Consider the following 16688-nt stretch of genomic DNA (forward strand, 5'->3'; position numbering starts at 1 on the left):
TGCTCTTCAACTCTATATATCCTTGGTTAGGCCTTATTTAGACAATGCTGCTCAGTTCTGGTCACAGTATTACAGAATGGATATAAATGCTCTGGAAAACGTACAGAGGAGGATGACAAAGATGATCCCATGTATCAGAAATCTTCCCTATGAGGATAGACTGAGGGCCCTGAATCTGCACTCTCTCGAAAGGCGTAGAATTAGGGGGGATATGATCGAGGTGTATAAATGGAAAACAGGTATAAATAAAGGGGATGTAAATAGCGTGCTGAAAATTTCCAGCCAAGACAGGACTCGCAGCAATGGTTTCAAGTTGGAAAAATTCAGATTCAGGAAGGATGTAGGAAAGCACTGGTTTGGTAATAGAGTTGTGGATGAGTGGAACAAACTCCCGAGCACAGTTATTCAGGCTAAAACATTGTGTAGTTTTAAAAATAGGTTAGATAAATACATTAGTGGGTGTGGGTGGGTGTGAGTTGGACCTGACTAGCTTGAGATGCTGGGTCTGGTGCCATGCTCCATCCTTGAGTGGAGGTGACCAGACTGGGTGGATCATTGGGCTAATCTGGGGAGGGGGGCATAGGGCTAATCCAGGGGAAGGGGGGACATGGACCTGCTCAGAATGGGTCAGCAGGCCTGTTGCAGTGTTCCTTCTTTCTTATGTTCTTTTCTTATGTTCTTACTAGTCGACAAAAATCATAATTATTTTGCTAGAACTTTATTTTTTCTATTGAATGAGTACAAGAAACCACCCATTTACCGATTTCAACTATCCAATAAAGTGGTCAGAGATTGGCAATTTTGCCAATTTCATGCAAATTTCAAAAGATGTTAATTTCCAAATAGGGTCCAGAATAAGCAAGACAGACATTCCTGGCAATAAAATAACATTTCCTCTGTTCATTAGTCATGTCCCCGGGCCCCTCTTACATTTCTTTTGCTTTCTACTTTGAATTTTTATTCTCACAAAAAATAGAAGATTTACTGTTATGCAGACTACTACATTAGTGTAGAAATGGTATAAATAATATGAGCGCACTTGTGAAAGAATATTAGACTCACCAATTGATGTGTATTGGACGTGTGGAATGATTTGTTTACTTTTGAACTTTGGCAAAAACTGAACATTGCTGCTACTTTGAGCTCAATTTCAAGGTACTTTTCATTGTGAAACCAATCAAAATCATCTCAATTTCTGTAATATGTCATCCATTCTATAAAATGAGGCCAGAAAAACTAGAATACAGCCATAAATACCATATGAAAATACAGTACAAAGTCTCTGTTTTAAACCAAAAACATGGTCAAAGTTTTTTTTCTCATTGCACACTGTGCGCTGCAGGATTTTTTTTATGCTGTGCACACTGACCACATAGACCCATTCTTTCATATGTAGGCCTACCAGCTTTCTCTTGCTAGATTTGAAGGCGTTAGAATTTACGCATACTAGTACGTCAATAACCCTGGTGAGTATATCAGAAACCCTGAAAGGGTTAAAAAATGTATTTTTTTTTTTTTAATATTTTTGGGTGTCTGAAACGGATTAATTGCATTTACATCATTTCTTATGGGAAATATTGATTCGGTTTTCAGCCATTTTAGATTCAGGTCAACCTTCTGGAACGGATTACGGCCGATAACTGGGGTACCACTGTATGTACAGTGGACCCCCAGCATTCAATGGCATCGGCATTCGATAAATCTGGCATTCGATGCATTTTAACGCAAAAATTTCGTCTCGGCATTCAATCGAAAACCCGCTATTCAATGCGATTCGTACAAGATGTGTCCACGTGTGGCCTGAACTGCCCCATGTGTGCCAGTGTTTACAAGCCAGCCAGTGTGCGTGCATCTAAGGATACATTCGGTACATTCCATATTATCCATAATATCACTGTTTTTGGTGCTTGTTTCTGCAAAATAAGTAACCATGGGCCCCAAGAAAGCTTCTAGTGCCAACCCTTCGAGAAAAAAGGTGCTAATGACTATTGCAATGAAGAAAGAGATGATTGCAAAGTACAAAAGTGGAGTGCGTGTGTCGGAGCTGGCCAAGTTGTATAGTAAACGCCAATCAACCATCTCTACTATAGTGAGCAGGAAAACGGCAATCAAGGAAGCTGTTGTTGCAAAATGTGCAACTTTGTTTTCGAAACAGAAATCGCAAGTGTTAGAAGATGTTGAGAGACTGTTATTGGTGTGGATAAATGAAAAACAGATAGCAGGAGATAGCATCTCTCAAGCGATCATTTGTGAAAGGGCTAGGTAGTTGCATGATGATTTGGTAAAGAAATTGCTTGCAGCTAGTGGTGATGTGAGTGAATTTAAGGCCAGCAAAGGTTGGTTTGAAAGATTTAAGAATCGTAGTGGCATACACAGAGTGGTAAGGCATGGTGAGGCTGCCAGTTCGGACCACAAAGCAGCTGAAAAATATGTGCATGAAATCAAGGAGTACATAGAGGGTGAAGGATTGAAACATGAACAAGTGTTTAATTGTGACAAAACAGGCCTGTTTTGGAAGAAATTGCCAAGCAGGACCTACATTACTCAGGAGGAAAAGGCACTCCCAGGACATAAGCCTATGAAAGACAGGCTTACTCTTCTGATGTGTGCCAATGCTAGCGGTGATTGCAAAGTGAAGCCTTTATTGGTGTATCACTCAGAAACTCCCAGAGCTGTTCAGGCAAAAGAATATCCTCAAGGCTAATTTGTATGTGCTGTGGAGGGCAGACAGTAAGGCATGGGTCACTAGGGACTTTTTCTATGACTGGTTACACCATGTATTTGCCCCACTGTGAAAAATTACCTAACTGAAAAGAAATTAGACCTTAAGTGCCTCCTGGTATTAGACAATGCTCCTGGTCATCCTTCAGACATAGCAGAGCGACTTTCTGTGGACATGAGCTTCATTAAGGTCAAGTTTTTGCCTCCTAATACCACTCCTCTCCTGCAGCCCATGGACCAGCAGGTCATTTCCAACTTCAAGAAACTGTACACAAAAGCTATGTTTCAAAAGTGCTTTGTAGTGACCACAGAAACTCAAATGACTCTAAAAGAGTTTTGGAGAGATCACTTTAATATCCTCAATTGTATAAACCTGATAGGTAAGGCTTGGGAGGAAGTGACTAAGAGGACCTTGAACTCTGCTTGGAAAAAACTGTGGCCAGAATGTGTAGACAAAAGGAATTTTGAAGGGTTTGAGGCTAACCCTGAGAAGTGTATGCCAGTTGAGGAATCCATTGTCGCATTGGGGAAGTCCTTGGGCATGGAGATTAGTGAGGAGGATGTGGAAGAGTTGGTGGAGGAGGACAATGACGAACTAACCACTGATGAGCTGCTAGATCATCTTCAACAGCAAGAGGCCAGACCTGAGGAAACTGCTTCGGAGGAGGGGAGAGAGAAATTGAAGAAATTGTCTACTTTCAAAGATCAAGAAAATGTGTGCAAAGTGGCTTGAAGTGCAAACCTTTTTTGATGAAAATCACCCTGACACAGCTACTGCAAGCCGTGTTGGCAACCTGTACACTGATAATGTTGTGAACTACTTTAGGAAAGTCATAAAGGAACGAGAGGTACAGGCCTCTATGGACAGATATGTTGTGCGACACAAGTCCAATGACTCTGAAGCTGGTCCTAGTGTCATTAAAAGAAGAAGGGAAATAAGACTTGATACCTCAAGTCCTAATGGAAGGGGATTCCCCTTCTGAACACTAACACCATCCACACTCTCCCCTCCTCCCATCCCATCATCAGGTAAGTGTCAATTATTCTATTGTTATTAATCTATTTTTAATGTTATTGTAATTATTCTATTGCATTAAACTTAATTAATATTTCATGTGGTAAATTTTTTTTTTTCATACTTTTGGGTGTCTTGCATGGATTAATTTGATTTCCATTATTTCTTATGGGGAAAATTAATTCGCCTTTCGATATTTTCGGCATTCGATGAGCTCTCAGGAATGGATTAATATCGAATACCGGGGGTCCGCTGTATTATTATTATAGCTACAAGTGAAGGCATACGAAAGGAATAATTTTCTACAGTTACCCCCAGTAATACCAGTGTGTACACCTTTTCTCTATTGCTGGACAGAGAAAAACTAATTCTTGCTATCACTCTGATAAGCCACCTGGCTACCACATCTCATATTTATGTCAGTTTATTCTGTTGGTAAATCATCTTTATATATTATGTAGCGTGTTGTATAATTTTGAAAAAATATATATGGATTAATGAAAATGCCTATACAGTGGAATGTCGGTTTTTGTTTGCCCCCAGTTTCATTGATTTCAGTTATCGATGACTTTTCGTCAAAATATTGTCTCCATTTTCATTCCTCACCTCAGATTTCATCTGCCATATCAAATGTGTCCACCTGCCATGCGCACACGAAGCCTTCCATGCACGCATTCTGAGTCAGTATGGCATTGTTTCTCAGCGAGTGAACATTACCCTGCACGTTCATATGAAACATTCCATAATAATCTATTGTTTTTTTTTCGTAATAATCTATTGTCTTTTCCTCCTGCCATTCTAAACAATAACCTCTCTTCACTCTCCCCTCCTTGCCATATTCCATATGCCAACATGAGTCTTCAATAAAGGTAATGTTCATTTATCATTAAAATTAGACATTTATAACCTCTTTAAATTAAGGGAGGGGGCTTCTTGTCATGGGAAACAGTTACCTGGAGAGTGTAAGCATGGGTAGGTGGAGACTGGTGCAGCAGTATGTGCAGGTCCAGTTAGTGTCATACAGTTACCTGGAGAGAGTAGGAATGGGTGGGTGGAGACTGGTGTAGTAGAGTGTGGAGGTGCAGTTGACCATCTTGTAAAGTTATTCTGGAGGAGCTGAGGCCACTTCTGTCTCGCTGTACAGCAACCACCTGGCCAGCTTCAACCAGTTTCTTGATGCTTCCATTCATCACCTTCAGGTGTTTAACCTGTCAACAATGTTAGTTCATTATTACCAGTGTAGTGTCAGTCCATTATTACCAGTGTAGTGTCAGTCCATTATTACCACTGTAGTGTCAATCCATTATTACCAGCATAGTGTCAGTCCATTATTACCAGTGTAGTGTCAGTCTTATTATCAACAGTACAGAGTGTCAGTACAGATCGGCCATCACTAATCCGGCATCATTGGGACCTGTAGGGTGCTGGATTACAGAGTGCTTAGGTTAGAATATGCTGAACCCAACAGCAATATATACGCATCGGCGATTTCACCCAATTTATGCCCTAATTTTTGACCCATTCCATTGTTCCAGTCTACCAAACTCATAGCTGTTTCACTAGTATTCCTTATTCTGTCGATGAGCACAAGAAACCACTCATTCACCTATTTCAACTATCCAATAAAGTGGTCAGAAAATGTCAATTTGGCCAATTTCACTCAAATTTCAAAAGATGCCAATTTCAAAATAGGGTCCAGAATAAACACTGCAGACATTCTTGGCACTAAAATAACATTTACTCCATTCAACAGTCACGTCTCAAAGCCCAACTTACATTACTCTTGCTTTCCATTTTGAATTTTTATTCACAAAAAAAACAGAAGATTTACTGTTATGCAGACGACTGCATTATTGTAATAAATGCATAAATAATGTCAACCCATTTGTGACTGAGTAATAGAATGGCCAGTTGGACATGTATTGGACAGTGACATCATTTGTTTATTCCTAAACACGGCAAAAATCGAACATTTTCACTACTTTGACCTCAATTTCAAGGTATTTTTTGTCGTGAAACCATTCTATCAAATTCTATCAAGTGAGACCAAAAAAACGAGAATACAACCATATAAACCATACGAAAATATACTGCTAAGGGGCAGCTAATGGCTGAGAAGTGAACTCTGTTATTTATTGTCTGATTTCTATTTATTTTTGGTGTACGTTAACCCTTTGACTGTTTCGGCTGTATACATATGTCTTACGAGCCAGTGTTTCAGGCATATATATACTCAATAATTCTAGCGGTTTCAAATCAAGCAGGAGAAATCTGGTAGGCCCACATGTGAGAGAATGGGTCTGTGTGGTCAGTGTGCACTGTATAAAAAAAATCCTGCAGCACGCAGTGCATGAGAAAAAACAACAACACCGACTGTGTTTTTGGATTAAAATGCCGACTTTGAGGTGTATTTTTGTACACTGGACCCCCGCCTTATGAAAGCATCGCGTTACATTAACCCTTTGACTGTTTCAGGCCCCTCTCTGAAACTGTCATTCTATGTCGCTCAATTTTTGAAAAAAAAAAAGATTATTTTTTCTTATGAAATGATAGAGAATCTTTTCCCGATGGTAATGACACCAAAAGTTCGAAATTTGGTCGAAAACTCATGGAATTATGCTCCCGCGAAGTTAGCGGTCTCGGCGACATATGCGTATCGGCGATTTCGCCGACTTTGAGCCCTATTTTCAGCCAATTCCATTGTTCCAGTTGACCAAACTCATAGCTATTTCTTTAGAACTCCATTTTATCTATCAGCTGAGTACAAGAAACCTCCCATTTACTAATTTTGACTACCCAAAATGGTGGTCAGAAATTGGCAATTTGGCCAATTTCACACAAACTAAAAAAGATGCCAATTTCAAAATAGGGTCCAGAATAAACAAGGTAGACATTCGTGGCACTAAAATAACATATGCTCTGTTCATTAGTCATATCTCTAGGCCCCTCTTATATTATTATTGCTTTCTATTTTGATTTTTTATTCATACAAAAAAATACAAAATTTACTGTTATGCAGACTAGTGCATTATTGTAAAAATGATATAAATAATATCAGTGCACTAGTGAAAGAATATTAGACTCCCCAGTTGACGTGTATTGGACGTGTGGTGTGATTTATTTACTCCTGAACATTGGTAAAAATCGAACATTTCCGCTACTTTGAGCTCAGTTTCAAGGTCGTTTTCATTGTCAAAGTAATGAAAATCATCTCTATTTCTGTAATACGTTTTCCATTTTATCACCTAAGACCATGAAAACGTGAATACAACGATAAATACTATACGAAAATACACCTCAAAGTCGGCGTTTTATTCCAAAAAAAGATCAGAGTTTTTTTTTTCTCATTACGCAATGTGTGCTGCAGGATTTTTTTTATGTGGTGCACACTGACCACACAGACCCATTCTCTCACATGTGGGCCTACCAGCTTTCTCCCGCTTGATTTGAAGCTGCTAGAATTATTGAGTATATATACGTCAGAAACATTGGCTCGTAAGACGTATTTATACGTCGAAAACAGTCAAAGGGTTAAATACGCCATATGAAGCATTTAAACGCAAAAATTTTGCCTGGCCTCATGATAAAAGACTTATTTTACGTGATTCATCTGGGACGCATCCCACATGTAGCCTCAGCACCAGTGTTTACAAGCCAGCCAGTGCAGTCACATCTACGCATACATTCGGTACATTTCACATTATCCCAGTGTTTTTAGTGCTTGTAACTGCAAAATAAGTCACCATAGACCCCAAGAAAGCTTCTAGTGCCATCCCTGTGGTAAAAAGGGCGAGAATTAGTATGGAATTGAAAAAAGAGATTAAGGAAATGTGTGTGCAAAGTGGGTTGAACTGCAAACCTTTACAGATGAAAATCACCCTGACACAGCTACTACAAGCCGTGTTGGCAACCTGTACAATGACAATGTTATGGCCCATTTTAGGAAAGTCTTAAAGGAACGGGAGGTACAGAGCTCTATAGATAGATTTGTTGTGCGACAGAGGTCCAGTGACTCTCAAGCTGGTCCTAGTGGCATTAAAAGAAGAAGGAAAGTAACCCTGGAAAAGGACTTGCTACCTCAAGTCCTAATGGAAGGGGATTCCCCTTCTAAACAATAACTTCCACACTCTCCCCTCCTCCCATCCCATCAATCATCACCAGATCTTCAATAAAGTTAAGTGTCATGTATTCTTTTCTTAGTAGAGTAGTAATTGTGCATGTCTTCTTCAGTTTGTGTGTATTAAAATTAATATTTCATGTCGTAAATTTTTTTTTTTCATACTTTGGGGTGTCAGGAACGGATTAATTTGATTTCCATTATTTCTTATGGCAAAAATTAATTCAGCTAACAATAATTTCGGCTTACGATGAGCCTCAGGAATGGATTAATATCGTAAGGAGAGGGTCCACTGTATAGTATTTATGGTTGTATTCTCGTTTTCTTGGTCTCATTTGATAGAATGGAAAACATATTATAGTAATAGAGATGATTTTGATTAGTTTCTTGATTAAAACGACTTTGAAATCGAGCTCAAAGTACCGTAATGTTCGATTTTTACCAGTGTTCAAGAGTAAGCAAATCACACCACACGTCCAATACATGTCAACTGGGGAGTCTAATATTCTTTCTCTAGTGCACTGATATTATTTATACCATTTTTACAATAATGCAGTAGTTTGCATAACAGTAAATCTTCTATTTTTGTGTTACCTGGAGAGAGTTCCGGGGGTCAACGCCCCCGCGGCCCGGTCTGAGACCAGGCCTCCTGGTGGATCAGAGCCTGATCAACCAGGCTGTTGCTGCTGGCTGCACGCAAACCAATGTACGAGCCACAGCCCGGCTGATCCGGAACTGACTTTAGGTGCTTGTCCAGTGCCAGCTTGAAGACTGCCAGGGGTCTGTTGGTAATCCCCCTTATGTGTGCTGGGAGGCAGTTGAACAGTCTCGGGCCCCTGACACTTATTGTATGGTCTCTTAACGTGCTAGTGACACCCCTGCTTTTCATTGGGGGGATGGTGCATCGTCTGCCAAGTCTTTTGCTTTCGTAGTGAGTGATTTTCGTGTGCAAGTTCGGTACTAGTCCCTCTAGGATTTTCCAGGTGTATATAATCATGTATCTTTCCCTCCTGCGTTCCAGGGAATACAGGTTTAGGAACCTCAAGCGCTCCCAATAATTGAGGTGTTTTATCTCCGTTATGCGCGCTGTGAAAGTTCTCTGTACATTTTCTAGGTCGGCAATTTCACCTGCCTTGAAAGGTGCTGTTAGTGTGCAGCAATATTCCAGCCTAGATAGAACAAGTGACCTGAAGAGTGTCATCATGGGCTTGGCCTCCCTAGTTTTGAAGGTTCTCATTATCCATCCTGTCATTTTTCTAGCAGATGCGATTGATACAATGTTATGGTCCTTGAAGGTGAGATCCTCCGACATGATCACTCCCAGGTCTTTGACGTTGGTGTTTCGCTCTATTTTGTGGCCAGAATTTGTTTTGTACTCTGATGAAGATTTAATTTCCTCATGTTTACCATATCTGAGTAATTGAAATTTCTCATCGTTGAACTTCATATTGTTTTCTGCAGCCCACTGAAAGATTTGGTTGATGTCTGCCTGGAGCTTTGCAGTGTCTGCAATGGAAGACACTGTCATGCAGATTCGGGTGTCATCTGCAAAGGAAGACACGGTGCTGTGGCTGACATCCTTGTCTATGTCGGATATAAGGATGAGGAACAAGATGGGAGCGAGTACTGTGCCTTGTGGAACAGAGCTTTTCACCGTAGCTGCCTCGGACTTTACTCTGTTGACGACTACTCTCTGTGTTCTGTTAGTGAGGAAATTATAGATCCATCGACCGACTTTTCCTGTTATTCCTTTAGCACGCATTTTGTGCGCTATTACGCCATGGTCACACTTGTCGAAGGCTTTTGCAAAGTCTGTATATATTACATCTGCATTCTTTTTGTCTTCTAGTGCATTTAGGACCTTGTTGTAGTGGTCCAATAGTTGAGACAGACAGGAGCGACCTGTTCTAAACCCATGTTGCCCTGGGTTGTGTAACTGATGGGTTTCTAGATGCGTGGTGATCTTGCTTCTTAGGACCCTTTCAAAGATTTTTATGATATGGGATGTTAGTGCTATTGGTCTGTAGTTCTTTGCTGTTGCTTTACTGCCCCCTTTGTGGAGTGGGGCTATGTCTGTTGTTTTTAGTAACTGTGGGACGACCCCCGTGTCCATGCTCCCTCTCCATAGGATGGAAAAGGCTCGTGATAGGGGCTTCTTGCAGTTCTTGATGAACACAGAGTTCCATGAGTCTGGCCCTGGGGCAGAGTGCATGGGCATGTCAATTATCGCCTGTTCAAAGTCATTTGGCGTCAGGATAACATCGGATAGGCTTGTGTTAATCAAATTTTGTGGCTCTCTCATAAAAAATTCATTTTGATCTTCGACTCTCAGTCTGGTTAGCGGCTTGCTAAAAACTGAGTCATATTGGGACTTGAGTAGCTCACTCATTTCCTTGCTGTCATCTGTGTAGGACCCATCTTGTTTAAGTAGAGGCCCAATACTGGACGTTGTTCTCGATTTTGATTTGGCATAGGAGAAGAAATACTTTGGGTTTCTTTCGATTTCATTTATAACTTTTAGTTCTTCCCGCGATTCCTGACTCCTAAAGGATTCTTTTAGCTTAAGTTCGATGCTTGCTATTTCTCTGACCAGTGTCTCCCTACGCATTTCAGATATATTGACCTCTTTTAGCCGCTCTGTTATTCTTTTCCGTCGCCTGTAAAGGGAGCGCCTGTCTCTTTCTGTTTTACATCTACTCCTCCTTTTTCTTAGAGGAATAAGCCTTGTGCATACATCGAGTGCCACCGAGTTAATCTGTTCTAGGCATAAGTTGGGGTCTGTGTTGCTTAGTATATCTTCCCAGCTTATATCGGTTAGGACTTGGTTTACTTGGTCCCACTTTATGTTTTTGTTATTGAAGTTGAATTTGGTGAATGCTCCCTCGTGACTAATCTTATTATGGCGGTCTGGGGCTCCGCGCATACATGACTGAACCTCAATTATGTTGTGATCTGAGTATATTGTTTTTGATATGGTGATATTTCTTATCAGATCATCATTGTTAGTGAAGATGAGGTCTAGTGTATTCTCCAGTCTAGTAGGCTCTATTATTTGCTGGTTTAAATTGAATTTTGTGCAGAGATTTAAAAGCTCGCGTGAGTGTGAGTTTTCATCAGAGCTGCCTCCTGGTGTTATTACTGCAACAATATTATTTGCTATATTCCTCCATTTTAGGTGCCTTAAGTTGAAATCCCCCAGGAGCAAGATGTTGGGTGCAGGAGCTGGAAGGTTTTCCAGACAGTGGTCAATTTTTAACAGCTGTTCCTGGAATTGCTGGGATGTTGCATCCGGAGGCTTGTAGACTATCACAATGACTAGGTTTTGGTTCTCGACCTTTACTGCTAAAACTTCCACTACATCATTTGAGGCATTTAGCAGTTCTGTGCAAACAAGTGACTCTGCAATGTACAGGCCAACCCCCCCCTTTTGCCTGTTCACTCTGTCACATCTGTATAGGTTGTAACCTGGGATCCATATTTCGTTGTCCAAGTGATCCTTTATGTGGGTCTCAGTGAAAGCCGCGAACATTGCCTTTGCCTCTGCAAGCAGTCCACGGATGAAAGGTATTTTGTTGTTTGTTGCTGGCTTTAGACCCTGTATATTTGCAAAGAAGAATGTTATCGGACTGGTGGTATTGTTGGTACTGGGGGGGGATTTTTTTTTTTTTTCCGGCATTAGTATCTGTATCTGTTGGTTTGGAGTGGAGGCCATCGACTGTGGTTCCACTCCAGGAATGACTGGATTTGGTGTACGATTTCTGCCATTTCCTGCCAGTTTTTTTTCCTTCCTGGCACTAAAAAACCTCTCCCTCTTGAGTGGCTGTGGCTACCCAGGTTTTCCCATGGCCTGGATGTTTTGTATCTTTTTGTCCCCTTTAGATGGTATGCCTGGCAATTTAAGTTATAGCACAGTCTTTCCTGTACTGAAGAGGTACACAGTTCAGGGTGAAAAAGCTTACAGGAAGGGAGTTTGCATTTTCCTGTTGTCATATGGGCATGGCATTTCCTAGGGTGGTCATAGTTGCACGTCCCATCTGTTTTTCCAGATTTCCCATGTCAGCAGATACCGAGTGCATAGTATGTGCACAGGCTTGGTTTCCGTTTGCCTTGGGTTTCTGTGACTGTATTCCCTGTTGGTGTATGTTTCCCTGTCTTACTTCTATCCTCCCTAGCACCAACAATGGAGCTCCCACCAGTTGTTTTTGGTAATATATCCTCACTATTGCTAGTGGAGTCCTCTTGTTTGCTATTTCCTGCGGTATTTCTAGTTTGCAATATTGGTTTTATCTTATCTTTGACTACACTTGTTTCCCTACTATGGCTCCTGTCCCCTATGAGGTCATTTATATGTATTCCTTCCTGCGTATAATTCCCGACTACCTGGACAAAATCTCCAGCTTCACCATTACTGTCTCCCAGGACAGCATCTCCAGCTTCCCCATTACTGCCTCCCAGGACAGCATCTCCAGCTTCACCATTACTGTCTCCCAGGACAGCACCTCCAGCTTCACCATTACTGTCTCCCAGGACAGCACCTCCAGCTTCCCAATTACTGTCTCCCAGGACAGCACTATCAGCCCCCCATTTACTGACTACCAGGACATCATCTCCAGCCTTACAGTTTCTGACTACATGGCCAGTATCAAGGGCAGTACCATTCAAAATAGAAAGCAAGAGTAATATAAGAGGGGCCTGGAGACATGACTAATAAACAGAGGATATGTTATTTTAGTGCCAAAAATGTCTGCATTGTTTATTCTGGACCCTATTTTGAAATTGGCATCTTTTCTAATTTGCGTGAAAGTGGCCAAATTGCTAACTTCTGACCACTTTATTGGGTAATTGAAATCAGTAAATGGGTGGGTTCTTATACTCAATTGATAGAAAAAAATGAAGTTCTAAAGAAATAGCTATGGGTTTCGTCAACTGGAACAATAGAATTGCCTGAAAATAGGGCTCAAAGTCGGCAATATTGCCGATGTGTATATATCGCCGAGATTGCTAACTTTGCGGGAGCGTAATTCCATAAGTTTTCGATCAAATTTCGTACTTTTGGTGTCATTACCATCAGGAAAAGATTCTCTATCATTTCATTAAAAAAAATAATTTTTTTTTTTTCAAAAATTTTGCAACACCAGGAGACACTTCAGGATTTGGAGTTGTGACAGTCAAAGGGTTAAGAAACTTCTCTCCATCATATATTACCCAAGATTCAATATGGCAAGCCCAAACCAGGTACTAGAAATAAGTCACTTTGTCTTACATTTTTGGGTTGTCCTAAGTTCTCTACACAAATGCTGCTATGTGTGATAATCTATGTAACTGTATTTGTGTATACCTAAATAAGCTTGCTTGCTTGCTTACACACAAATCAAAAACAAACTGTGATATTACAAAAAATAACTTCACAAGTTTGCAAAACAATCATTTTTTTATGTTGTTTGTGAAATTCATTGCATTTCTATCATTATTAATGCTGTATGTTAAGACATAAGTGAATAACTTACTTCCGAGATAATCAATGAAAACAAGTGCTTACCAAAAAAAAAAAAAAAAAAATCCATAAAACAGCTTTTTTCTTTCAGTTTTATGGTACATTACGATTGTATATCACAGTTAGCCCTGTACTACACTCCGCTTTCTCTAAGCCCCCAAGACAGGGATAGGAGGATGGTACTTGTATCCCATAACCTCTTCGTACCTCTGTTGGACCACCCAATATTATGCCTAATATTATTCATTCTGGAGTATTTACCATGTTTTTTATTTATATTGTTTATTATGCTATATTAGATCAATAAATCCTAGTGTTGATATTAGCTTAACCCGTAAACGGTCCAAACGTATATATACAGCACATGTACGTTCTTACTGCTAGCGCCCCAAACATATATACGTATACGTTTTATTTTTCCTGCCTCCAAATCTAGCACGATTGGCCTGAGATGCCTGGTCAGCATAGAATGGGTCGTAACACTCGGTGTGCACAATATTAAAAAAATCTGGGTCCACTTAGTACCTTGTGAGAGCACCAGTTATACAGTGGACCCCCGGTTAACGATATTTTTTCACTCCAGAAGTATGTTCAGGTGCCAGTACTGACCGAATTTGTTCCCATAAGAAATATTGTGAAGTAGATTAGTCCATTTCAGACCCCCAAACATACACGTACAAACGCACTTACATAAATACACTTACATAATTGGTCGCATTCAGAGGTAATCGTTATGCGGGGGTCCACTGTACTGAGCACCAGCTAGAGCAAACAGTATGGCAAACACCAAGGATTCACTGATGTAATTTCATATTAACACTCCCCTTTTAAGAGGAAAGTGATGTTAACCCCAAGTTTAGGGTCTGTCTGTCTGTTTGTCTCTGTCTCTATCTGTCTCTGTCTATTTCTGTCTACCTCTGTCTCTGTCTAACAGGTACACACAAATACAATTATACATAGTGTAAATTACCTAGGATAACCTAAAAAAGCCGAAGTGCTAATCTGTGCTTGTAGATATAATGCATAATAATACCTGTTGGTTTACAGTGGCTCTCTCTGAGACCGACAGAAACAAGCAGACAGAGATAATCAGAGATACGAGCTCATCAAATGTCATCCATTATCTCTGCACCCTCGCTGGCGCCCATCAAATGTCATCTCATATCTCATCTTATCACTGCCCTCCCTGATGCTTGTCACTGAACACTTGTCTTACACAATGCTTCAAAGGAACTTCTTTCTCCTTCTTCCTCCTTCTCTTTCCTTCTTCCTTCTTCTTCTTCTATACTCCCGTGTATCCAAAACATTGCTGGGACCTATAAATACTTTGTATATATTCCTAAACAATAGTAAATGACCAAGGCAGGTGTAAATGTCCACCTGTCAATGTGTTTATGACAATTTGAATACAATTTCAGTACCTAATATTAGTGTCAGAAGAAAGATTGGCTATGAAATGACAAGAACTACAATAAACTGTAATTATCAGATCATAAAAATTACATAAATAATATAAAAATGAGAAAAATGATATATTGGCAACACTTCTGCAAGTGGCAGGACTCGATGTTGCTGTCAGGTGAGCATTAAGTGCCAACTTTGCAGCCTCATATCTCAGTAAGTATTGACCGTAATTTTTTTATTTTAATCCTATAACACTTAGAAAAATGTGCTCTTCATTTTCATCAAAATATTCGGGGCACTAGGGTAGTGAACGTATATACAGTGGACCCCCGGTTTACGATATTATTTCATTCCAGAAGTATGTTCAGGTGCCATTACTGAACGAATTTGTTCCCATAAGGAATATTGTGAATTAGATTAGTCCATTTCAGACCCCCAACATACACGCACAAACGCACTTACATAAATACACTTACATAATTGGTTGCATTGGGAGCTGATCGTAAAGCGGGGGTCCACTGTATACGTTTGGACCATTTACGGGTTAATAATAAAGCATATTCCCCTGTATCAAGAGACTGAGCCCATGGCAAGTGACAGCAGCTTCAAAGCCACCTAATGTTTCCTGGGAAATGTACTATGTATGTGCTTTACACAACGAGAAGCATTTCTTTTATTCGTTGAAACCATGGCTAGGGCTAAAAGTAAGCAGGTTTTAACAATAAATGGAGAAAAAGAAATTGGAATGACTTATGCAGCAAGTAGCACCACCAAACAGTAGCAGGAGGTTGGTGTGGCAACCCTGGAAATTTGAAATTATGTTAGCCGAAATTAGTGCTGAATTACTGATGGAACCGGATAACTGACTGCCAGATTAGTGATGGCCGACCTGTACCATTATTACCAGTGTAATGTCAGTACTATTATTACCAGTATATAGCATTAGTCCCATTATTACCAGTGTATAGTGTCAGTACCATCATTACCAGTGTATAGTGTCAGTACCATTATTACCAGAGTAGTGTCAGTACCATTATTACCTGTGTAAAGTGTCAATCTTATTACCAGTGAATCTTGTCAGTCCCATTATTACCAGTGTAATGCCAGTACCATTATTACCAGTGTATAGTGTCTAGCCAAAGGTGTGCAGATATGACAGCTGACATGCCATTCCAAACAGTAAATATCCCAAACCCCCTCCTTTAGAGTGCAGGCATTGTATTTCCAACCTACAGGATTCAAGTCCAGCTAACCAGTTTCCCCTGAATCCCTTTTCAAAATATTACCTTGCTTACACTCCAACAGCTTGTCAGGTCCCAAAAATCACTTGTCTCCACTCCAATCAAAAATACTCACACATGCCTGCTGTATGTCCAAGCCTCTCTCCATCATCTTCTAGGACAACTCTTGCCCTGCCTTCCCTCCACTACAGATTTTTACTCTCTCCAAGTCATCCTATTTTGCTCTGTCCTCTTAACATTAGCAAACCACCTCACCAAACCCTCCTTAACCATGTGAATAATACTTTTAGTAACTTCACACCTCATCCTAATCTCCAAACTATGACTTCTGTGAATAATACTTACACCACACAGTGCCCTCAGACACATCTCCACTGCCTCCAACCTCCTCCTCATTGCATCATTTACAACCCATCCTTCACACCCATATAAGAGTAGTGGTACCACTATACACTCATACATTCCCCTCTGCCTCCATGCACAATGTTCTTTGTCTCCACAGATATCCCACCTTTTCCCCTTCATCAATTCTATGGTTTACCTCATCTTTCATAGACTCTTCCACCACCACGTCCACTTTCAAATATCGGAACACATTCACTTCTTCCATACTCCCTCCAATTTGACATCCAGTTTTCACTACCTAACTCGCTTCATACCCTCATTACAGCACTTTTATTTATGTTTGCTTTCAAC

The 16688-nt window shown here is 40.4% G+C and overlaps 1 protein-coding gene across 12 annotated transcripts in view; it reads right to left on the reverse strand.

The window, feature by feature from the left end:
• LOC128694512 (E3 ubiquitin-protein ligase TRIM13-like) overlaps positions 1–16688 on the reverse strand; it is a 221962-nt gene that overhangs the window by 68027 nt on the left and 137247 nt on the right. For 11 of the 12 annotated variants that reach the window (XM_070098011.1, XM_070098017.1, XM_070098020.1 and 8 more), the window contains one exon: positions 4765–4944. The exons of the other annotated variant lie outside the window; for it this stretch is intronic. In XM_070098011.1, the coding sequence (XP_069954112.1) occupies positions 4765–4944 (180 nt within the window). The remainder of the gene's footprint in view (positions 1–4764; positions 4945–16688) is intronic. 12 annotated transcript variants of the gene reach the window in all.

The sequence above is a fragment of the Cherax quadricarinatus genome, chromosome 60 (assembly GCF_038502225.1).
Source record: "Cherax quadricarinatus isolate ZL_2023a chromosome 60, ASM3850222v1, whole genome shotgun sequence".
Taxonomy (NCBI): domain Eukaryota; kingdom Metazoa; phylum Arthropoda; class Malacostraca; order Decapoda; family Parastacidae; genus Cherax; species Cherax quadricarinatus.